The sequence below is a fragment of the Puntigrus tetrazona genome, chromosome 22 (assembly GCF_018831695.1).
Source record: "Puntigrus tetrazona isolate hp1 chromosome 22, ASM1883169v1, whole genome shotgun sequence".
Classification (NCBI taxonomy): Eukaryota; Metazoa; Chordata; class Actinopteri; order Cypriniformes; family Cyprinidae; genus Puntigrus; species Puntigrus tetrazona.
This window is the reverse complement of record NC_056720.1, coordinates 15,536,033-15,561,285: the sequence shown is the minus strand read 5'-3', so window position 1 is coordinate 15,561,285 and position 25,253 is coordinate 15,536,033. Positions and strand designations below refer to the sequence as shown.

The following is a 25,253-nucleotide window of genomic DNA, read 5'->3' as shown; positions in this document are numbered from 1 at the left end:
TTAAACTGGTCAACCAACTAATTAAATAGTCAGCTGTTGTATTACTAATCAACCATCTCGACCCATCTCTAATCGGGACATCATTGACCCCCCACTTCATCATCATTGTGCTGTATTGCATGCTACGAAGAATAAGAAAAAAAAAAACTTGTTCCACTCCTCATCTGCTTCTCATCAGCTCTGAGACGAGACTCTAAGGTCTTTGCTATGCACAAGCTTGACCAGACACACTGCAGAGCGCGTTGCATCACCCTCTTGCCATTTCAAAACAAGCAAGATGACGCAACTGTCCACGGCGACCCGAGACCGTCTTCCCCAGTTCCCATGTATTTATGCAACTCTTGTCGAAGTATTGTAACACACCAGACCTGTGACTGAGTCTGTCTGTTTGCAGCGCTGGTAAAGGTTCCAGGTTTACTTTCAGATCATTTCCCTTGTTGATTGTAAACTCTTGGGGGCAGTCAGTTCAGATCTTGTTCTTCTTAACCGCCTGGCCTGTACGTATATGTTAGTGCTGGAAAAGTTCATGTCCAGAGATGTCTGACATCAAACATAAGCACATGCTTCCAGAACCGTCGTCTTGGCTCAAATGACTTTCAAGAGAGCGGCCAAGGTGATGCGTAATACTCCGCTAATAGTAACCTTTCCGTTAACCTTTCCTAACATTTTTATAGGCCATTTTTTTTGTTAGCTTTTTGGATCTGCATTAAATGCTTCTTCTGTGTGACGTGTGATTCTGTTCTATCTGATCAACAGGTTCTCACTCAGTCTGCCGAGTTTCACAGGTTTTGAATGCATGTCATTCACAAAGTTGTTTATTTGCCTCCTTTGGGGTTTTTTTTTGGCTCAAACACAGGTTCACGAAGATGTTTTCTAGCTGACTAACATGGATGCGATTTTGCTGAATTGCAAAAATGTATTGGAAAAAAAAAATGTACTAAAAAAAAAATTACTATAAAAATCATGTCTATAATCGTAACTATTTAAATTCAGTCTGTTACTGATTACACATTACATGGGAGGGTTACTCATTTTAGATGTGATGTGATGTTACATATTGGTATATATATATATATATATATATATATATATATATATATATATATATATATATATATATATATAAAAAGTAAAAGTTCTTTTAAAAATTCTAAAAATTACATAATACATGTATGTGTATTGTGTATATGTAAATGCACGTACAGTATATATTGAAAATATATACATGTATTTATATATTTTTATATTTTCAATTGTATATAATATATTATATAAAAGCTTTGTATTTTTTTCTTAAATATTTACATGCATTTGATAGCACTAATATAAAGTTAACAATGAATTAAATCATAAAATGTAAAACACTTGAACACCTAAAATAGAAATATTTGTTTACCTTCATGTCAGTGTGACCATCAAGTGACGTTAAACTTAAAAATATATAAAGTAAGACTGATTGACTGCTACGGTGTAAATATGTAGTAATGCAATCCAATTGTAATCAGATTATGAGCATGTCTTAGAAAAAATACTTTTAAATATTCATATTTCTTTAAAATGTAAAAATGAGAACTTGATGATTATTCTTCTGTTGGGGCCATTGAAAATGTTGGGTCAGGTCACATATAATCAGATATACTCAACCAACTGATAGGAGAAATCCAAATTGTTTTTATTTGTTAAATACTTCACTTAGCTACCGATAAAAGTCTATTACTTTTACAGGGCTCCAGACAAAAACAAATTGAGTAAAGAGCCAACGGCTCCTGTAAAACAAAAACATAGGCGCCAAATTTTTTTCATTTTTATTCTTTTGATCATACTCTTATGTGTTTATGTCTCATCTTTTCTTTAATCCATCAAGTAAAATATTGTAGAAGAGTTCCAAACCTGCATAAATTCCTTTGTTCTGCAAAACACAAAGGAAGATATTTAGAAAAAAGTTTGTAACCAGGCTATGACTTCCATAGTACGTAAAAAAAAAAAAAAAAAAAAATACTACAAAAGTCGATTACATTGCAGTGTTTACAAGCTTTACACATTGTCTGCACTTTGAAACACTGAACGAGCTTTCACATGTAATATTTCAGTAAGTTGTATGTAGTGTCACTTACAAAGTAGCTGACCTTTTGATGATTACTTATGTTCATTATATACTAGAGTCAGAGAAAGATATATAATGGGTTCACTTGCTGCTTAAACTGAGGCCTTGAAGCGATCAGGCCTGCCCCATTAAGGAATTTGGTATAATTTGAAATTTAAAACGTTATTAAAAAGTAACACAACTTTTTGTGGTTACTGGACCGTGAATGCGCTTCGAATAATAAGAAGTTTTAACAGCATTAACCCCTTAACAGAACACAGCATTAGAAGCCATATTAGCAATAATTAAACGAGAATTGTTAATGATATCCCCACATCTGACAGCATTACCTAAAAGTTTTTTTCCCCCCACTAAACCTTTAATGCGTGTCATTTCAGTTTATTATGCGAGCATAACAAAAGATGCAATCCCGAAACAATCAAGGAAAAAAACCATTACGTGCAAAGTCATAACCTGTAAATATATATATTGTTGCCAAAGGCCGCCTCAGCAAAAACATCACTTGCAAATAGATTTTTATTATTTTTTTTTACTCGCAGTCTGGAGCCCGGTTTTAGTAGCAGCTCAATTCTGAATTCATCCTGCATAAAATGTGAATAATAGTTTTTGCTGATCGGTCTCTAAAACTCACATTTCCTCCCTCCACAGACATTAAACCCGCTAACGTCTTCATCACAGCCACTGGAGTGGTGAAACTGGGCGACTTAGGCTTGGGACGCTTCTTCAGTTCCAAAACAACCGCTGCTCATTCTCTAGGTAAGAGCTCCTCCCTCCCACCTCTTTGTCTGATTCTTTCTATCCTTCATGGAAAACGGGAAAATGAGTATTGAATGCGGCGGAAACGGCTTTTAATTACTCAGTAGGGCCCGGATGCGTTTCATTAGGGCTGGCTGCGAGCAGAACCATGTGTCCGTTATAAAAAAGCGCCTTCCCGACGGCCCCTGGGGCCAGTTGAGAGCAAAGCGTGCCAGTGGCTGTATCCATTTCATTGAGCAGTTGGCCTTTCCTGTTGCCTTGACCCCACGACCCCACTCCGCACATATGATGTCTGGAGGAGGACAGGATCTTGAATCCCTAATGATGCTAGGCTAGGACACCCTATGGTGACAGAGCAACTTTTGCGAAGTCGCCCGAGGAGGTGCTGCTTTTAACACGCCTTATATTCGAGATGACCCGTTGTTTAAAATCTCATTTCAAGAGTATACAAATTTGTTAACAGCTTGTCTTCTGCTTTATAGCAGTTAGTATTGTCACAAACAATCCCTCTTTTTTAAATATCATCAGTCATATTACTTTTACTTTATCATTGAACACATAAAAAAAATACTAGCAATTTATTAACGCTACAAAATATAGTCTTTAGCAGATTGTGAAATGTATCTGTTTTTTATAATTATTTTATTGTATCTTTATATTTTTATTATTGTACATTTCTGTTATATTCAGTATGACACTGAATTATTACTACTGCGTAAATCCGTCCCTATTTAGATTTTTTTTTTCTTTTTCTACATTTAAGATGCTATTATTTTATATTATATTTAAGCAAATGGAAATTAAAAGATTTATTTGTGGTGTGTGTGTATATATACGCTCTATAGTGTATGCTATTATACATAATATATACACGCTAGCATTATGCCAGTGAGTTTTGGTCAGCCATCTGACTGCCTCACATTTTTCTATATGAAGTGTGCAAATGTACAAAATATGAATTTAGTCATTTTGATCCAATTATGATTGCAGGACATCTATTTTTGCATTTACAGTTATTAGTGCTGTCGCTGACAGGTTACAGTAAACACAACACAATTAGAGCACAGGAATATATATTATATATATATATTATAATAACTACTGTCTTGTTTTCAAGAACTACAATATGATGCTAAATATAAATGGCATATAAATCCAGTACGTGAAATGTGCATCTGGGTGTAGGAGTATAACAGTATGTTTTATGTCAGCGCTTGATGAGTATAATGTCGACAAAAAAATAAAATAATAATAATAAAAAATGTTTTGCGAGTGTCTAGAAATAACCAAGGTTAGCAAGGGCAGCATGTCTTGTGCGCCAAGCTTCTAGCTTTCACCTCGACTGCAAACAACACTGAAACACACTAAATAATATGAACACACAGCGCCCTCTACAGGACGCTCCTCTCCCCCTTTCGGGAAGTCTGGCTTTTCAGGATGAGCTACAATCTCCGCAAGGGCTTAATCAGGGCTGTCCTTAATCATGTCTTAATGGCGCCTGCGTCACCTGGGGACCGGAGGAGCCGGTGGATCCGTACGACCACATCATCCATTCGCACCTGCTCTCGGGGCCGATGCCACACGGTATCATTTACAGACTGCCATGTTAGGGATCCCTAACAAGGCTTTTTTAGGACCCCAACGTGATTTATAACCGCTAATGCATCGGCGAATCGTACCACCGCAGTTGGACTTGTCTTTTGTAGAGTTATCTACCTAGCTACCTCCCTACCTACTTATTTATTTATCCGAGAGCCTGGAATTCTTCTCTCGGGATGTTTTAGTATTGACAGTAGGAATGTACAAACGAGCATAAAGACGCCCAGGTAGGTACAGCACACATGCGAGAGAGAGTCTCCTGCGGTTCTCTGTCACCTGTCCCGTAGGCTCCGGCTCTCCATGCGAAGGCTGAAGGTTGAGCCGTAGCAGGGTATGAAATTCATGAGTGTCTACATGGCAGGTTAAATTCACCCATGGGCAAAGAGACCTTCGATCTGTGTCTCCCTCAGGGCGGGCAGACCAAAGCTTCCCGTTCTCGCTCGCTCCTCACAGTCGCTCCCCCCCTCTCCGTTTCTCTCCCTGCATGGGGGCGGTTTGGGGTGGAGGGTGCAGTGCTGCTTGGGTACGGTTTGGGGGTTGACAGTTCAGGCTGTAATGAGACAAACCACCACGGTAGAACTCTGGGATGCGCGTTGGATGGAGGTCCGGGAAGTGCCGTTCCACGGCTGTCAATTCTTCTCTTAAGAAGCCGAGCCCTAGCCTTTTAACTCTGTCTCCGAGTGGCTCCGCAGCCCACAGATACAAACAAAGCGCAAGACTGAAAGAAAAGAAAGATAGCTCTTCTTTACGTTTCCCGCCAGAGGCTTAATAGCCTTTAAATTAAGCAGGGTGGCTAGCTGAAAGAGACGGGAAATCGGAACAAAAGAAATCCGGGCAGAGAAATAACAATTAAAATAAGGAAAAGCGAGCTAATCCTGAACCTTCACGTTCTACTATTATCGCCAAGAGCGCTGCTAATTACGCGCTAGCATCTCATCCAAGGGTTTTGAGGTGACTGGGAGAGCTTCTGACTCAGATGTCTGAGGAGTTAACGGGAACGAACAGATTTTTCTTTTAATCCCTCACTTTGCACAGTTTACACTTCTTTTTTGTAATTAAGCATGTTTGTGGATTAGCGTACCGTTGAGAGTCAGCAGTAATCTCTTCTTTCGTTCAAAAGGGATCTGGCCCGTTTTTGAAAGAATGTGTCTTTTAATGTCATAACAATTCATAATAATGGAAAGAATCCCAGCGCAACCTACTATTTATTTGCATGAATATGTAATGCACACTTAAATTGGCGTTCTGCTGAAGTAGTTGCTCTGCTAGACTTTTATGAAGCTATTAGCCTGAGAGGAGATCGTTTTTTTTTGTTAGTTTTTTTCGACATATGTAAGGTTTTTTTTTTTTTCAGTGTTAAAATAGTTTTTCGTAAGCTACTGTCAACTTTAAACGGACCATTCTTAAGTGTATTTCCACAAAAAGTGTCAAGACTAAGGTTTTCAAAACTTTACTTTGTTTTAGACTCCTTCAACATAACAACACTAGCTCAGCTAATAGCATTAGTTTGGAGGTGGGGCTATCTGTGTTGGCTTGTTGCAGGTGGTTTCCAGTTTTATTATTTATTTATTTTGATTTATTTATTAATTTTTTTTCTATAGATATTTAGGAATGCACAATATATTGATACCACATTGGTTATCATGCTGAATTAGAGTTGACATGGCATTTTAATGTCTTAGTCATCCAAAATTACAATTCTGTCATTAATTACTCACCCCTCGTGTCATTCCAAACTCATAAAACCATCATTCATCTTCAGAACACAAGATATTTTTTTTTAAATCTGGAAGCTGTCTGACATTTAATAGATCGCAACACAACCAATGATGTCACATAGACTATTTTAACAGTGTCCTTTCTGGCCCTTATGTTGCTGTCTATAAAGGGCCAGAAATCTCTTTGATTTCATCAAAAAGATCTTGCATTTGTGTTCTAACGATTAACAGATTAATAACCCTTACAGGTTTGATCATTAATGAAAATTTTTGGATGAACTTCAAAATATTATTATTATCATTATTAGTAGTATTATTGATTTTTTTTTTTTTTTTTTTTTTTAAATACTTTTTAATGTCATGGATCAACCCTGTATATAACATGCACTTATGGGTATTGAAGTAAAAAATATTGGCTGTTTAGATTCCGTTGATGCCATTTGGAATTTCTCATAGGCCAGCTTTCACCTTCTGTTTGACTTTTTCACTTGTATAAAAGAAAATGCTTTTTAACGTATGTCGGTTTGACACACCGATTGCATCATAGGGCGAGACGGTAGGAGGGAAGGGCCACGTCTTTGCCTTTGCTTGTGTTTTTCTCAGCAAGTGTTTCAACCTCAGCCCTTCTACCCGCCCAACCATCCTGACACCGTTCGGTGTCGAGACGTTTCACTTTGGCTCTTGTTCTCGCCACCTGAGACTTCTTAACGCTTTGTCAGATCTGAGCTGTTTGTGCCAAGGCTAAACTTTCATAAACTGCGAGCATTTGTCAGAATGGTTTTTTTTTTTTTGTTTTTTTTTTTTACTCTATTCTTTTTTCGTTTTTTACCCCTTCCTCTTTCTATCATCAATCTTTCACGCTGCCTGACTGGTTGGCCACAGTCACTGAGCAGTAAGGAGCTTGTCACGGCTTCAGGGAGTATAGCGCAGGGAGTTTGACTGGCCTCTTGGGTCCCGCTCTTCTGCCTGATGGCTATTAGTCACTGCCAATTACCCACAATTCTTTGCAGGGCCACAGACTAAGCGACCCGACGCTCTGCTCAGTCTCACGGCTGTCACAGTGCGATTCTTAGTGACTTCCAACATATGCAACATCATGGCACGTGATCATTGTTTACCTTTGGCAGAGTTCCCAAACATTTCAACCATCTTCCATTGGTCGAGCAAACAAATAATAATCTCGCCCTCAAAATAAAGCTACGCAAACGACATTTAGGAAGCATGTTTTGAACATCCAGACCAAACCAGTGTACGGTGGTGGTTCGCCGTCACGCGTTAGCCTGCGCTACAGTGTGAAATCATCAGATAGGACCTACATTTTCTCGTGGCACAACTGGTAGAACCATCAAAGACATTTTGGTACAGTGGCTGTTTTGGTTTTATTGAATTTCAAAGACGGTCAAAAAGTGGAGCGAGCAAAAGAAACATGAGCGAAATGATTAAAGTTTCATTTTTGGCCATGTTGAATGGCTCCTGTTGTAAATCATTGAGGTTCTTTTGTAATGAGAAGTGAATGAGAGATTTGAAATCTCCTCGCATGTAAGCTGAGATTTTCATTCCCCAATACACATACTTGCAGACCAACATCCACCCCCCTAAGGTTCCCTAAACCACCCACCTACATGCATTCATGAACATTCACATTCAGCTCCATCTGTAAAAGTTGTTCTACAAGTCATAATATGAACGTCAAACCTCTGCTGTTCCCAAATTACACAGGTTGTGTTTTTTTTCCAGATCATGTTAGTTACATCATGCATCCCAAATGAATGCGGTTTTATTTCATTACCATTGTTCTACTAAATTGCCTTTGTATTAAGTATCATTTCTGTTTTTTTTATAGCAGTAGTTCTTTTTTAAAAGCATCTTTAAAAAAGGTTAAATAAGTTTAAAAAATGTTTAAATGATTTTGGAGGTGTAATAAATGTACGTTGAGCAGATGTGTTTTTCTGTCTTTGTCAACTGGGTTTTCAATTAAATCATGGGACTCGAGAAGCATATGTGCAGGTTTGTTTTTAATGAATCAGTCAAAGGGACTACGTGAATCAAAGCGGTTCTCATTGAATAACCTGACATTAAGAAATACATTTGTAAATGAACTAAAAAAATGTAAATGTGTATACATACCTATTACAATGAAAGCAAGCTGCAACAACAAAATTAGCGCAACACAATGGAAACAAGCTACTGAACAAACAAAACGAACCATTCACAGCACAACGAAATTAGTCCTATGTATATACATATAAATATATAAATACCTAATATTTAGTAGTTCAGTTATTGAATACATTACATACATTAAATTATAATTACAACTATTTAATAACTGCATTCTGATAAATAATTTATTCCAGTGATAATAAAACTAAATTTTCAGCACCATCATTCAAATTTGCTGACTTGCTGCTGAACACACACTGGCTGTTATTATCAATGTTCAAAACAGCCTGACATTTTTAGCGGGAAAACATGTTATTTTTTTATTTTTGTCGTTTTTTTTTTCAGAATTCTTTGACAAAAGTTTAAAAAATGGCATTTATTTAGAGTGAAACATCATAAATGTCTCTACCATCACTTGTTGTCTATATGACATTAGTTTACCTTAAAACAAAAAAAAACCTACCAACCCCAAACTTTTCAACGGTTTAAATGCTGTTTTTTTTCCCTCCACAACTGTACACACGCATCGCCGAGTTTGTTGTTAGCAACCTCTCTTTAGTCATCTAAAACTCCTCAGTCTGAAACCTTTGTCAATGAAGCATCCATGGATGAACTCTTCGCATAGCAAACCAGACAGCCTAACTCTCTCTCTGTCTCTATCTGTCTTTTTTTTTTCTGTTCCAGTGGGCACCCCATATTACATGTCTCCCGAGCGAATACACGAAAACGGATATAACTTCAAATCTGACATCTGGTCGCTAGGCTGCCTGCTCTATGAGGTAAGGTATAGAAACCCATCCCATCACTCCCCTCCTCCATTTATACACCCCCGGCCCTCCCTAACTCTCCCATTCTCTTCCCGAGCTTCTGCCAGCGCTGTTCGTCTCCTTTTGTGAGACGCAATCCTACACGCTGCGGTCTGTCGTGAAAATTACAGTATGGTTTTGTACTCTGAGGTAAATGGTCTCGGCGAAGGATACCTGGAGTATGTTCCCAAGCTGATGAGGAAATTTGAATGACATTTACATGTGTTTTAAATAACATCCACTGCTCTTGCTCCGGAATGATACTGACTGCTTTGATTAGGCTTTAATAGCACACGCTTCTCCACGACACAGCAGACCAGGATCCAGCGGGTTTCTCTTCGGCCCTCGGTTTAAATTGAAAATGAAATTGCAAGGAGGTCAGCCGTGCGTTTTTTTTTTTTTTTTTCTGGTTGTGATAAATGTTTAGACCGTAAAGGGATAGGGATTTTGTTTAAATGAAACTCGAAAGGTACATTTCATTTTTTATTTTCAGTATAACAGAAGTGATTGGGGCTGTCAAGTTTCAAATAGATTAATGAATTGTTTTCACCTCCAGTGAGAAATCGGTCAGTTTGCAAATGTTGTGAACTGGTCCAGTTCTTTTTGTTAGTCTTGAGACTATAACATTTATTAAAAAGATTAAAAAAAATGATTCTTTCGCAAATTAGACATTATTAATTCCTGCTCTCAGAAATGGACCAGGAAGAGCTATGAAGGACAGATTTTCAGTGATTAGCTACAGATTTCGGTCTGTTTACAAAAATGCAAAGCTTCAGAAAACCATACGATTTTTTTATGATACTTTAATGTGCTCTTCTGTCATTTTGAAGCTTGGAAACCGAAATATCAAGGTGCCAGCTGTAAATGTTTAGGCCAAAAGTGAGTCGGTGATTCTTTAGTTCCTTTTTTTGCCACCAAATAGATTTTTGCTGCATTTGATCAGTTTGATTCGATGTAACAAATTGATTAGGTTTTTCTTTTTTGCTTTCCTTACTTTTTTCAAGGTCCCCGCTTCTACTACTTTAATACTTAAAATAATATACCCACATAAAAATAAATATGAAATAACATTAACATATTTATTTTTATGTGGGCATGTTATTTTAAGGGTGTTTTGTTAAGCATTTTAATTAAGAAATATATTAAAAGGATAGATCACCTAGAAATTGTCATTTGCTTACCCTCATGTCCTCTTTCTCATGCTGAAGATAAAAGACGTTTTGAAGAACACTGGTGATCAAACAGTCGATAGTCACTATTGACTTCTATAGTATTTCGTTCCCTACTGTGAAAGTCAGTGAGGACCAGCAACTGTTGTCTAATATACATAATTGAATACCATAAAAACAAAGACAAACTATTTCAGAATGTAGAAATTAACTGGAAAGGAAAATGTTTTCATGAATTCATGAATACTTTACATTTAAAAGAAAAGGAAAAAAAAAAGATTGACCTGGATATTCTTCAAAAATCTTCATTTTGTGCTCAACGAAAGACAGTGAGTCTTTAAAATGACATGAAGGTGAGTAAGTGATGATAGTGTCTTAATTTTCAGGGGAGCTGTCCCTTTAAGCATCCGACAGCGTGAGATCTTACATAACAGATCTTGGGAAACCGCAGATCTCGGTTCAAAAGTGGGCAGTTTGTGCGTTTCTCTGTTTTTTAGCCCTGGTTTTCTCTTAACCAGGTGACTCGGGCCACCTGGAATGGGTAGCAGCAATCCGTAAATGACACGATGCTTGATCCCAGGGGACATGCTGGCTACCAAAAACTGGTGTATAAACACACGCAAGCAGGCGCAAATTCACACTTGCACAGTGTGGAAATAGACACATTGTTAGTCTGGTACCCGTTCTATCCCTTCAATCCCTAGAGTGTGTGTGTGTTGTGTATTTTTTTTTTTTCCTCCACTTTGTCTTTTGCCTCTTTTTTTGGGGGGAAGCTTACCAGTAGCTACACCTCCCAAAGTGCCTGGGGCTGAAAAACAACCATCTGAGTTCACCGCTGCTTGGAGACAGCGTTTCTTGGCACTAATTAGTCTCCCATAATGCACCAGGCCCATCAGTGTGATCAGTCCGTCCTGCTTAGCAGTGGCCATGGGTCAGCCAAGTGCGGGGAGAAGGCAAACGGGGAACAGTTGTGATCTCTTAAGCTCCTGTTAAAGCCAGGTCCGGGCTCGGCCTCGAACAGATCGGCAGTGTCGCCCCTTGGTACACGAAGACTTTCATCTTGTCCCGCTTCCAGCAGGTCACGTGACCTGGAGGAGGCGGGGAGCTGTGAGGTGATGAATTGACATCTGTTTGAGCGACAGATCTGATGATCAGCAAACCCACCGGCAGTTGCTGTGATGTTACGGTAATGTAGGGCGGTAGACGGTTTTTCTTATCGCTATAGTTTTGAATTTTACAGTTCTCCATGTTTGTCTTTAACTCTAAAAATCAAAAGAGTCCAGTAGTCGGTGTGTGGGGCAGTTGCATATCAGTTGCAAGAAAAGTGAAAAAATTTACAATCAAATTACATTTAAGTTTTTACAATTTTTATTAGTCTAGTTTTTATTCAAAATCTGTTTTGGTATCACTTTACAAATAAGGTGATATTTGTTAATGAAAATGAACAAACAAAGAACATTACATTTATTACACACGTAATAATGTTAGTTCATACAAATACAGTCTTTCATTGTTTGTTCATGTTAGTTCACAGTGTATGAACTAATGTTAACAAAGATTTTAATAATGCTTTAGTAAATGCTAGAACTAACATTAACTAATAAACACTGCAGAAGTATTGTTCATTCTTAGGTTACCTCTTATTTTTTGCAATGTTGCATGGTTTTAAGCTTTAGCTTTTTGTTATAGTATAATATCAGATCAGCTGTATCTTTTACATTTTACCACACAGGATATCCAAATGGATTCTAATTTAGAAAGTAAAAACATATTCATCATAGCAGAGATCTATTCGAGCCATTGAATGTATGAAATCAATTGTTAATGCATGTTTGAATAATTCAGCAGATGGGACAAAAAGAATGTTGTGTCATTTCATTGACGTTCATTTCATACATATAGGCCAATATATCGTGTATGTCCAATTTCATAATTTATTTTGGTGTGTGTGTAAACATTGTCTTGGTACACAATCGAAAGCTAGCTGCAGTGCTGAACTACTGAATTGGTAATTTGCAGACTTGTGCCATCTTCCATTGATCCTCATTGATCTATTTTGTGTGAAAGGCCTATATGTGTGCATGTAATTCCTTTATTCTGAGAGCATGAATCTTTCAGTCGATCTGTTATGGGGGATTCGAGGAGGGAGGGGGCGGTACAAGCTGTTGAGGTCGCGAGGCCTCGATTGAAAATCATCAATACCTGTGCATTGTATTCCTCAATATGCATCTGCTATTCCGTTTGATGCCCGTGCTCTCAGTTGGAGCTCATTTGGTCAGCTGATGTGGCTGGTCGACAATCCTGTGATGAATAGGAGGGGTGCAGGACAAGGCCAGAGCTGGGGTTGACTCCCCAACGGCCTTCACGGCAGACGGGACACGTGCTCTCAACTGTGCATCTGTCAATAGCGCTGCACTGTACTGCACGGTCCATCTGCATTATTGACAGCTCTCTGCATCATAGAGAAAATCTGTGGTTTTGTGGTAAGTGGAGGAATTGAGGGTCACGCCGTCTGTTTGGGTGTTTAGTTCATGTTTTGGGCATTCAGCAAAGTACCCAGTAAATGTTTTAGTAGGCTGAAAGCTAATTGCTGTTAAACTTCATACCAAGTTTTTGCAGCAATTCACGCACCTCTACATTAGTGTCAAGTTATGAAAAATTGCAGAAATATTCATAGTTTTTTTTTAATGTAATATATATTTTCTAAAATTCATTTTTTTTATTCTAAAACTAGAGAAAATGAAAAGTAGTATTCCAAATTTGAGGTTAATGTCTCAAAAATTGAGCTTTTAGAAAGATTTTGTTTGTTTAAATGCAGTACCAGATGTTTCCACTATTTTAAATTCTTTTTCTATTTGTTTCCAATGTGGTCTAAACTCTACATCATGTCTATAATTAATTATTTTATTTTTTTGTTTATAAAACAAGTGCTAAAAGCTGAGCACCTTTTGATGCGTTGAAGCGCTTTGATAATCGTGCGTATGAAGCACTTTTTCTGTATTCTCTTTATAGATTTGTTTGTGCAAATTTCAGTGAAAGGTTAAGAGTAATGTCTTTTAGTGGATCATTACAGTAAATGGATGTTTTGCTGAACTGATTCCAGGCAGTGAATTCACCTTTCAGTTGACTCCAATTTAACCTGGAATCAAACCACAATTTTTTTTTAATGGATTCTCTTCTATATTTTTCTTCCCCTAACCATCAAGACCATTTCCTGTGGCTGTATTAGCCTATGATCTCCTAACCCATCCTTGGAGCACTCATACGATTGGTTTTGGTGTTGAGTTTTATGACTCTGAAAATGAAACGATCGTCTCAAGCTACCCAGATGGCCCTCTCGGTGTCCTCGCCGTCTCCTCTCTGTATTAAAGACAGACTGAGTTCATATTGGTGTATCTCTGTGCTCACGGTCTGGCCCAGCCTTTTGAAGTCCTCTTAAACCCCTTCTTAATAGCCGCTCTCGAAGGTGTTTCGGATTTATGTTGGCATAAATAAGAGTCCGAGACCATTGCTTCTCCCTTCATCGCAAAAACACGAGGCCAGGTTTCCTGCTCCGGGTTTTACTATTAAAACTGTGAAGTCACATCTTCGTTTACGACCATGTGTTTTCAGTAGAACGGCGACGATAAAATCCGAATCAGATTAACAAGAGCGTTAAAAGTAAACAGATTAGCATGCACACCATGCGAGAGGTGTGTTGCATTTTTGATACGTGTTGCTAATGATATTCTGTCATTAAATAAGAATGCTTAGTCCGTAGTTGCCGGGATGCAGTGTAGCGCTTCGTTCGGGAGGTTTATATATTACATTTTTAAAGCAGATTTTTTGAGAAGTGTTATCCCACACCTGAATAGTAAACATCCATCAAGACGTTTGAGCTAATTAAACCCACCCCGCATCCTATTCAAATATAGATTACCCAGTATACCTTGGTGTCTTCTCACCACGGATCTCAGATTTTAATTTGATAGCTTAGTGAATTAATTTGGCCCAGCCGTGTACAGCTGCAGAATACTCATGTTCTTTAAAGATGCTTTGGGAGAGCGGCGTACGTGAACGCCGGCATCTCGGAAGAACTCTTAACATTCTGATGAGCCACCGCACCCATGTTTTGCTAATGATGCATAAAACCGAGAAGCGTTGCACACTCATTCAGCAAATTTACAAACATAACACGTGTCTGAAACTTTTCTTCTCGGGGTGATGATGCTACTAAGAGAAGAAGTGGTGATTTTTCTCTTCTTATTTGTTCAAGAGGAAAACCCAGAGAGCTTAAACATCTCTGCGCGCGTAGGTTAGGCAGTCGTACAAGTCAGTGCCTGTTTTGCGGCATCAGATGGGGACTTTTTAAGTCGCAGAATATGAATTCATATTTAATTGTGTTCCTTCCTTATGCCTGCTCCTCCATTTGATTAATATATCATTAAAGAAGAGTGTGAGAAGGATGAGCAGCATGAAATAATGATGGTTTTCTCACACTCTTTTTATACGCTACGCCCTCTTCCATGGCTCTTGAGAACCAGGACCTTCACTAGGAGATTAATTGGCATGCAAGGAGTTCAATGAAGTGCAAAGATCAATATTAAGACAATGAAAGGGTCTCTTAGATTGAGACGAATTTTGATGCAATAAACCAGTGTTTATTTTCATGTTATTGCTAAATTCCAATAAATGGCTCTTTTGTCCAAAAAAACAAAGCTCAGTTAAGTGAATTTAGGCATTGCAACATCATAATGTGCGGTATGGAAAATGGGTATCAATCTTCCAACGATTACTATGCATTATTAAATAAATAGCGTTGTTAGAGACAGTGAAGTTAATATGAATCTAAAAACAGAGTAAATGAGCATGCATGCATTTATTATTGGCCACTAAGATGACTTTTAAAAAAAAAAATCCAATATGGTACAATATGTTACCAATGTATTTGTGCGTATGTGTGTGTATTTGTATATGTATATTCATTCCTTATTGGGGAAAAAATGGAACCTAAAAAAGGTAATTTCTGAATTAACTAGCTTAATTGTTAAAATATTATTTAAACGAAATAATGCATACGTTTTTGCCAAAACTATTTTATTGGGTAAATTGGGTAGAAATCATAGTAAGGATTGCAGATTACTACTTTTTAGAGTGTGTTTACCGACTCAACGACAGAAGACCTAAATTTTATGATGTAGCCAACAATTTGACAGTTTTTAACAATTCAGTAAATTGTCTGCGGCGATAGTCTTGTGGGCAGGGACCTTTACCGATCCTAGAGTTGAATAGATCGTAGCTACCCAGGAATTGCCATAGTGTACATTGTGATTGTCTGCGTTTCACTTTGGTAGCTTGTTTTGGTGTGCAAAAATGTGATATTTTTAATTCATGATAGCAGTTCGCGTAGCCTTCTCGGTGCTACCACAAGGGCTCTGTTTTAGCGCAAGACCTCATCTTACAGCTTTTCCAAAGTAATCAATGAAAATTCATTGTCGCCATTCATCGTGAAAATTCAGCTGTCGCCCCTCTTAACGTAGGGATTTTTTTCTGAATTTGTATCTGTGTTTGCATAGAGATTTTTTTTTTTTTAGAAAAATACTACATAAAATAGCTTGGCCTTAGAGGTTCTCCCATTAAAAAGGTATTGTAGCAAGCCAGGGCAGGCAGGTTGTATTCAGGCAGGTATTAGAAAAGAGTCTGTTTTTGTCTTCCTATCTGGGTGGCCATATGTGTTTATGTCTTTTTTAGTTGTTTTTCGTTCCTGTTGTTGTGATATTGTGAGCATCTGTCTGTGTGTGTGTTTCTGAGCAGGTGTGGCTGTTTGTACGTGTCTGGTGTGTATTTGTGTCAGTGCACTTATGTGTTGGTGGTTGAGATTCTGTTTAAGTATGTTCCTCCGAGCTTTGGTGTCTGTGTGCGCCCCCCCCCTCCCTCTTTTGTGCGCGCGTGTGAGTGTGTAAACGCGTGTGTCTTTGGCCACCGTGCACCGGTAGCCGAAGCCCCGCAGACAGACAGCAGGCCAGCGTGGTGCGGGGTGGACTCCTCTGGAATACCAATGAGGGGAGCTGCTGGGCTCCGGGGGTCAGGGAGCAAGTCAATCATCTTGCCCATCGCCTGGGCGCCCCGAATCAAATTAGCCTGAAAAATTCAGGGGCCGGGAGCACGGGGCGAGCAGCTGTCAGGGCCAAGAGCGCCCAGGCACTAATGAACCAGATGAATAGTGCAAAAACTCCAAAATAAAAACAGGACAGTTGACATTTTTCATCTGTCAGAAGCAGAAGATGCATGAAAATATGGTGGTCCTTGTTTAACCCTTTGCTGGCTACAGCTGCTACTCGCCCCTGACCCCCCCCCCCTCTGCGGCCACACTTCCACAGGTACACACTCCGCATGTAAACAGTCGAAGCCAACGCTGCATTTTCATCTCGCTAAATGCCGTTCTATGATACTGCGCGTCGCAATTATCCCGAGGAACTAAACGCAAGAGCGGCGGCACGCTGCTGAGACAGATGTTGCTATGAAATTAGTCTATAGGTATATAATTTACTGTATATGAGTCGGGGGGAAAAAAACTGCAGCCTTTTGTTGTTTTTTTTTTTTTTTTTTTTGTCGCTATAAAACACACCAAACGCTGTCTGGCCAAAACACACTCATTCACAGAGCCCATTACTGTCACACACACACAGACACATTCCCATCCCTGTAACTGATGGAGGAACAAGGTAATCAAATCTGGCATTTATCTGCAAAAATCATCTGTCAACTGTTTTTTTTTTTTTTTTTTTTTAAACCCCTTTTTCAAAAAGAACTGTTGACTCATTAGCAGTAGACAGTTTTCACATTAGGTAAATCAAAGCAGCTTGAATAGCAGTTGTTTATTTTGTGAATGATTGTGTTTCGCTTTTTTAGCTTGGCTTGATGCGGCAAAATCGGAAAACAATACATAATGCATGTTTGCCTTACATTCTCGGTCCTACCACAAGGGGCGCTGTGTTAGCGCAAAACTGTCTTCTACAAGCGGTTTTCTTCTTGCTACTTGCAATAACAATATTTTAATTTTAATAGCTTAGATATTTGAAGTTAGTCAAATATAAATTCACGTCCCATACGTGCTTTGAACAAACATTGGAAAAAATCTATATTTAAGTCAAGTGATTACTCACTAAAAACTGTTTACTTTTTAAAATTAGTCTTCCCATTAATGCCATTTTTATTGTTCATTCATATATAAATGAGTTCATCAATCATATAAAAAACTCCAGCTTTGAATGTTTTGGAGCTATTTTAATATAATGCAGTGAATGGAACTAAGACTTCCATATGACATGACTCACATCTTCATTTGTTATTCATTGCTTTGGTAAACTTGCACCTCGTTTTACAGAACATCTGCTGAAATGTCATTTGTCCTTTTTTACATTTAGTTTTTTTGTTGTTGTTGTTTTTTTGTCACTATGCTTTCTTGGGAACCCTACAATAAAGAAAGCAACACCACGCAAGCTAACCAAACTCCGAACATGACTTTCATTAAAGAATCTGATTTGTCTCTTTCATTTGTTTGTCTCTTAACTGTATTTCTGCTGCCATGAATGCAGGCTTAGGTGTGGTTTGTTTGGGCTTACCCTAACACAATACCCCGGTACGAGTTTGATGAGTTTTGCTTTGTCACATTTAGATCACATACAAGAAGTACTGGTTTGCTGCATGTTACAGAAACATCCCAGTCCTCCCAGTTCCAGCGCTGCCAGTAATTAGAGAGGGACTCCCCCTTCCTTCCTCCGCCCCTCCCGTTCCCGTTCCGTGCGGAGCTGCGTTGAATCCGGCTCTGCTCCATGAGTTCTGCCACTCCGTGCTTCTTTCCTCCGCTCCTCCTCTGACAGCCCAGACCGCCGTTTCTCCTCGCTCGATCACCCCCCACACACATACCCCCAACCCCGTTAACTCGCTCGCCGTTTCCTCTCTGTCCTTCTATGTCAATTTAATTGAGTTCTCGTCCAGTGTGCGTTTGCGGTGTAGTGGTTTCATGCGAGTGCTGTGTGGCTTGCATGCTTGGCATCTGGAAAGCTTTTTTTTTTTTTTTTTTTTTTTTTTTTTTACTTCTGAAAATGTCCTCACCCACAGTCAGTGGATTTGCTTGGGGCTGTTTTTGCCAGTCTGCTTTTGCAGTATCATAATCTCATAACGTCATCAAAGCATCGCCTTCCTGGCTGAGCGGGATTGCACAGCTCCAGGCTACCAGGATGCACTGCATGTCTTCAGTACCACCATGATTTATGTCCTGGAATTGTGACGTCGACAGTGTTGTTCATCTCTTTCTGGCTTTTTTTCACAAAACATACAGAAAAACTGAAATGTCAGTCCTTTTTTAAGGCTTTATTGAGACGGGACATCCTTTTGTAAGTGTTTCAGACTAGTTAGAATGCTAATTGGCTACGAGTTGGCAAATGTGTCCAGATTTATTATGGCAATCTTAGTTCATGCACATATTAAAGTATTGGTTCTGTTGGTGATGCTTGCCATCTGTGCTTAGTGGTAAAGCAAGTCATTAGTTACTCACTCTCATGCCGTTCCAAACCTGTATGACTTTGTTTCCTTTGTAGAACACAGAAGATATTTTTAAAAAGCATGGGTTTTTTTTGGTCGATAGGGTCTAATGGGGTTGTCTCCATTATGTGAACAAAAAAACAGTGATCTACCAAAATTGTGGCACTAGGAAATATACAGCAAACGAAAAACAGTTTACCAAAACAGTCTCGTCTCCAATTATGTCCTGACTGTCATTGTCCATTTTGGAGAATATTCCAGCCGCTTTCGTCCTTACATTGAAAGTCAGTGGAGTTCAAAACAACAACTTTGTACCCCATTGACTTTGTGCAAAAAAATAAAACTCTGTGATGTTTTCCAAAAGTTAGTTCTAGAACGACATGAGGGTGAAAAACACACTTTTCAGCCTAAAAGCATAATTAGCTTGTCTATGCTGACATGTTTTGACTGTGTCAGCATCGATTTTGTCCGCACAAAATAGATCGGATGCAACAGGTAAACATGAGCAGTGTGGACTCACTTCACCTCAAATTAAACACATGATGCTCAAGTAGCAGTTTATAAAATTTCTTCATCTGAAATACGAAGAAATGTACTAGGACTTGTTTAATTTATCACTTGAGAACATGACAACCCAAACATCATAGATGAACTACACAATTTCTACATAGACTGAATTACTAATCAAACTTTAATTTCACTTTCAACGTTTCTGTAAAAAATCATTTCGGTGCGTCTCTGCCAACACTTTTCAAAATATCTTCAGTTCTGTTCAGCACAATAAGAAAACTTGCACAGATTTAAAATGACATAATTAAGAGTAAATCATTATGAATAATAATAAATAAATCATTTATCTTTTCCCCCTTTTACCAAGCAGAAATAGTCAAATTGTAAGGTAAATGAGCCAATAAAATGTTTAAAGTAAGTACATCTTAATACTACAAGAAGCTAAAACCGCCTATAGATAGGCTAGTGAATTTATTAGATTATAAAAAATGTTTATTGTGCTTAATATAGTTAATGTAGCGCAAAGTGTCTCGGGAGTGACATGATACATGCTCTGTAGACTTGACTCTTGGCTTTCTGACGTCTTGAGCAAACAGATGGCTGTTGTCTGCTGCCGTCTGTGACATGGGACACAGTAGTCTCTTCCACAGACAGTCAGCCTCTGCTTGATGAAGATTTAGTGTGTGTCGCAGGATTGTATTTGAGAGAGATGGGTGCTTACTCAACCTCCAGGTGTGAGCTCTGAAGTCATTTATTGGAACAGCCATGGAAAAAAAACTGTATAAATATAAGCAATTGTAAATGCATTTTCACTAGTTACACCTTTGATGAAATAGCAAACTTGAGGAATGAGTAAATTGAATTAAAACTATGATCATTGTCAGATTGGTTTGTAAGAACGTGTAACCCATTTATTAATATAACAAGACATCTGTAACCAAACATCCTTCTCTATAAAAGTGTCTTTTACTTTTCTTTTTTCTTCACATAGATGGCCGCCTTGCAGAGCCCATTCTACGGGGACAAAATGAACCTCTACTCGCTGTGTAAAAAGATTGAGCAGTGTGACTATCCACCACTACCGTCTGACCATTACTCTGAAGAGGTATGTTTCAAGTGAAAGAAATTTACACACGGGTTCTCGCTCTTTGGTGCTTCATGGTTCTGAGGTTCCGGTCACGTTTGGCGTTCAACGGCAAATTTTCACCGATAACATCAGGATACTTTACTAAGAATCCACACATTTAGGAAGGTTAGCAAGTTCTTGCAGTTGTTCTTGCAGATTTGGTGGGATATTTCGCCAAAATGTGACCTGACCTTGAAGGCGAACTTCAGTTTTTAGAATAACATTTCCTAAAAAAAGTACTCATCCCATGTCATCCTAGATGTTTATGTCTTTCTTTCTTCAGTCGGAAAGAAATGAAGATTTTTGAGGGGAAAAAAAACACTTCAAGAATTTTCTCCATATAGTGGGAGCCAATGAGTTGAGGTTCAAATTGCAGTTAAGAGGGTTCTTCTATAGTCTTATCTATCAAAACAAACAGTAATTTTCAAAGAAAAATCCGAATTTATATATATTTTAACCACAAATGCTTGTCTTGCACTAGCTCGACATCATTATTAAAAAAAAACTACATCAAATGGACATCATTCTGTTGTCATTTTTCTCGTGACAAGATATTTTGTCCGTACATTGAAAGTCAATGGTGTCCGAAACGATAACATTGAACTTTGTTGACTTTAATTTTATGTACAAACGCTTTGTCGTTTTTAAGTCACACAGGTTTAGAACATCATGAAGGTCAAAAAGTAGTTTTTAAACTAGTTAGCGGTGTCTAACTTGTAGTTCCCATGCATCAGAACAGCAAGTTCATGCTAGTCCATCAAGTAGACCATCGCCAAACCAGCTTGTGAATTTCCAGCGCTGCCGGTCTTTCCTTGTAACATGCTGTCACTCTCTGATGTCAACCGTCGAAATCCTCCGATAGATCCAAGCACGTCCGACCAAAGCTGCCATTATTATTATTTACAAGCCCGGCACGACTCATCCTCCATTCAGCACTTCCTTCAGCTTTCCAGAGCTGCTGGAAGGCCTGCCTCCCTCCCTGTCTACATGTAAACAATGCTCCTGAAGGCGAAAGGCAAAAAAGTGTCAGCCGTTCATCTTTGGTGTGTCATTTACCGTCTCCTTGTATCTCACCTGACAGACAGCCCCCCCTTAAAACGGGAAAAAAAAAAAAACGCGACCATCGAACCCCCCGCATTTCTCTCGTGCAAAAGCATGAATATTTTACATATCTGCATCCTTACTCGCCCCCACTGCCGCCGCCCCCCATTTCTTCTCCACTAATTCTCAGACTGTCTGCATTTGCATTTCACATGCCGGGCTGATTAGGAGACGCCGCGCCATGCAACAGCAGCCAGGCCCCGGCAAGAGAGGCGGTTGCCATGGCGATCCGACACAGGGGCATCTTCTTCCCTTCCGCCTTTTTTTCCCTTTCCCCCCACTTTTAATGATGCTGCTGCTGCCGCTTGTCTGGGCTCAGTTTATTTCTCAGTGCAGCATCACGACTCTCAATCCTGTCCCTGACTTGCGGGGACTCTGTTTGTGGGTTTTTTTTTTTTTTTCTTTTTTTGGTCTAGAATGTTTGTAGCAGTGAATTAACAAACATTCGCAGGGCCAGAGGGCTTCTTGCTGGAAGTTATATTGCTTAAAGCCTATCCCTTGGCTCTGCTGTTCACTGAGCTCTGAAACGCTTGGCATTTTTGTCAATCATCTTGTTTGTCTTAACCCAATGACTAACACGGGGCTCCAGACTCCAGAATAAAACGGTTGTACATGTGATGACAAGTGTATTTTAATATGGATTTATAATTATTTGCATTATTAAAAAAAGCTTGTTCTTTCATTTTACTACTATATTTTTGATAGTACTTGTTATAGTGTATTATAGGTTTTTTATATATTATAAAGTATAGTCTACATTAGCAACATTCAAGAAACCTTGTGTACATTCAACAAATATATTTGTAATTTATATATGTAAAAATATGAAAATTGTAAATATAGTTATATATTATAATTATAAAAATATATATTTTTTAATTATATATAATTATAAATGTATTTTATATATTTTACATATTTAAATGATACATAAATTTTACATTTTATTTATATATATATATATATACACACACACTATATAAAATGTATTTGATTTTATTTTTTCTCTTTTCTGTCTCATTTAGATATTACATTTACAAATATACACTAGATAAATAATAAATTAGGTAACATACAGGTAATTGCAATTTACAAGTTAACTTGTGTTTTGTTTTGTTTTTTTAACAAATATTATCATTAATCAAGCATTTATTAATCTCAATGTTGATTACATTTTCAAATTATTAAAATGAAAAGTATTAATTTGTTATATCTAACATGGACTCACAATGAACAGTTTTTTTAGTAACTAATGTTAACAAATGTTTATAAATACCGTAACAAACGTATTGCTCATTGTGTGTAAATATTGTTTACATTACACATGCACACACAGATGCATATATTTAATACACACACATATATAAAAAATGTGGCACCAACATGATCAGGATGACCCCATCAAATGGTAAAGAAACTGAACAAACCTGTAATTTGTCTTCTATTCGGTGACTCACTTGTCACTTTTTTAATGTGGAGCTCTGTATTATGGATCTGTATTATGAATTGTTAACGTTTTGTCTTTTTATCTTCTCCCCCCTCAAGCTGAGAAAACTGGTAGACATGTGCATCAACCCCGACCCAGAGAAAAGGCCTGACATCACCTACGTATATGGCATTGCCAAACACATGCACTCCTCGACGATCGCAAACTAAGTCTGCTATCCTTCTTCTTGCTTCTACTTTTAAGACCTTCGTCTGGCCCACAAATGTCATTTAAAGCTTGTTTTGCTCCAACGTAATGCAACCTGGCATCTTTCAGTACAAAAAATACAACACACGGCACAAAGCAAGGCCTTTGGGTTACTAGAACGATGTCAAAAAGACGAATCCAACCATTGACCTTTTAAAATTTAGCGCTTCTAAGAAGAAAAAGGAAAAGTAAGCAGTGTTGTAAACTGGTTTCACTTGACTTGTGCTCTTTCCGATGTCGGTATCATGTGATGATCGCATATTTACGTCCATTTGTCGGTTGTTGTTTGTTTGTTGTTCACTAGCATGAAGTGTGATCCTGATACACTTTCAAAAATCCCACAACGGCCATTCCAAGAACTTTTTTCACAGCGAAGCCTTAGGAGAAAAGCATCTCTATAAAACAGAGAATTAAAATTCCCCTTGCCTTTTGAAATTTCAGAGGTTTAAAAGAAGCATGAGATCATGGTGGTATTTGTCGCGATTTCCAAAGGCTGAATAACTAGTCCGTATCTAAACCTTAAAAACGTATCTTGTCCATCCTTTCTTCGCCTAAACATTTATCGCAATGCTACATGAGCCTAAGATCTTTTAAAATGCCTTAAATAAATCATGACAATCATTTGCGTTCGCCAGGTTTCGTGTAGTGCATTCAGGATGAAGTCCGTTTCTCAAAGGCACATCCTTCCCAGTATCCGCACCTCTGCGGCTGATACTTGAACTTTAATAAATGATTAACGCAAAGGCCTCACGCGAGATGCAATAACTTATAAATATTCACGCAGCCCCTCATAGTGCCTTAGTTCCGTACTTCAGAAAACGCGAAAAACAGTGCCTTTCTTCCTGTAAACCAAAACACATTCTTATACAGAATTCGCAACAATTACATCATTCAGTCGTTTTTTACGACAACCTAGCATCCTGAAAGAGGTACATTTACAAATGGCTTCTTTTTCCAGCGCAACGCGCGGGTTCGTACGGTTCCGCTACGTTCGCCGAAACATCTCGACCTCTCCCAGACCGCGCCGCTTTCAGAATGTGGCTTGCGATCTCTGGCAGACTCGGTCGGATGCGAGTTACATAAGCGTATGAAGTTATACAATCCAGACAGCAGCTATTACGCAGCACCTTTTGCAGACGGTATGATTTGCTGTGATAGTACCAAGTATAAAATGGTATGTTTTTTGTAACTTTAGTCGAGAGCATTTTGTGTTTACCTTTTTCATTTTACTGTATTTTGCGATAATCACCCTCTTTTTTCGTCTTTTGTTAACACAGTAACAGATTACGCTTGTTGCCTTATCGATAATAGTATGTATTTATCTCGACGAGGCGTGCGAGGCCTGTTCCAGCGAGATCTGGATCCTTTACCGCGGTGAAGTACATACGAATCGGACGCTCACCGTCTGCCTGACTGTACTCTCTTTACTTTCGCCCCAAATCATTTGGGAGGGGAAGGAAAGGCAACTTTTTATTTATTTGTCTTTTTTGACGGTTTTATTTGAACATGTTTAACATTCTAGATGCACAATAATTCTTTATATGCTAATTGAATTGAAAAAAATAAATAAAATCGAAATGATGTAAACCCTTTCCTCTCCTTTTGTGGTTATTTAAGGCTTGAATGGACAATTTTGCACAAGGTACAATCTTTTAAAGCGTCGCTCCACCCCTAAATGAATATTTCGCCACCATGTCGTTCGAAACCCGTAAAAGCAAAGGTTGTCTTCGGTACGCACTTTAGGATTGTGACCGTCTCATTGACCGCCGAACTATTTTCACTTTTTATCTGCCGTCAGTGGTTCAACCGTAACGTTACGAAGCCACGAGAATACTTTCGTACGGAGAGAAAACGGCAAAAACGTCTTTATTCAACGATACGCAACCGGTGCGCCATTTTGGAGAGCATCCGCTGGAAGCACACAGCGCGCTCGGTTCCGCGTTAGCAACTATTCGTCGACACGCGTGCTTACTTTTGTTTCA

At 38.5% G+C, this 25,253-nt stretch overlaps 1 protein-coding gene across 1 annotated transcript in view; it reads left to right on the top strand.

Moving 5' to 3' along the window:
* nek7 (NIMA-related kinase 7) overlaps positions 1-24,858 on the top strand; it is a 59,350-nt gene extending 34,492 nt beyond the window's left edge. Inside the window, exons 7-10 of the mRNA XM_043223140.1 lie at positions 2,753-2,860; positions 9,025-9,119; positions 20,343-20,456; positions 23,124-24,858. Of these exons, the coding sequence (XP_043079075.1) occupies positions 2,753-2,860; positions 9,025-9,119; positions 20,343-20,456; positions 23,124-23,234 (428 nt within the window). The 3' untranslated portion in view covers positions 23,235-24,858. The remainder of the gene's footprint in view (positions 1-2,752; positions 2,861-9,024; positions 9,120-20,342; positions 20,457-23,123) is intronic.
* The last annotated feature ends 395 nt before the right edge of the window (positions 24,859-25,253 follow it).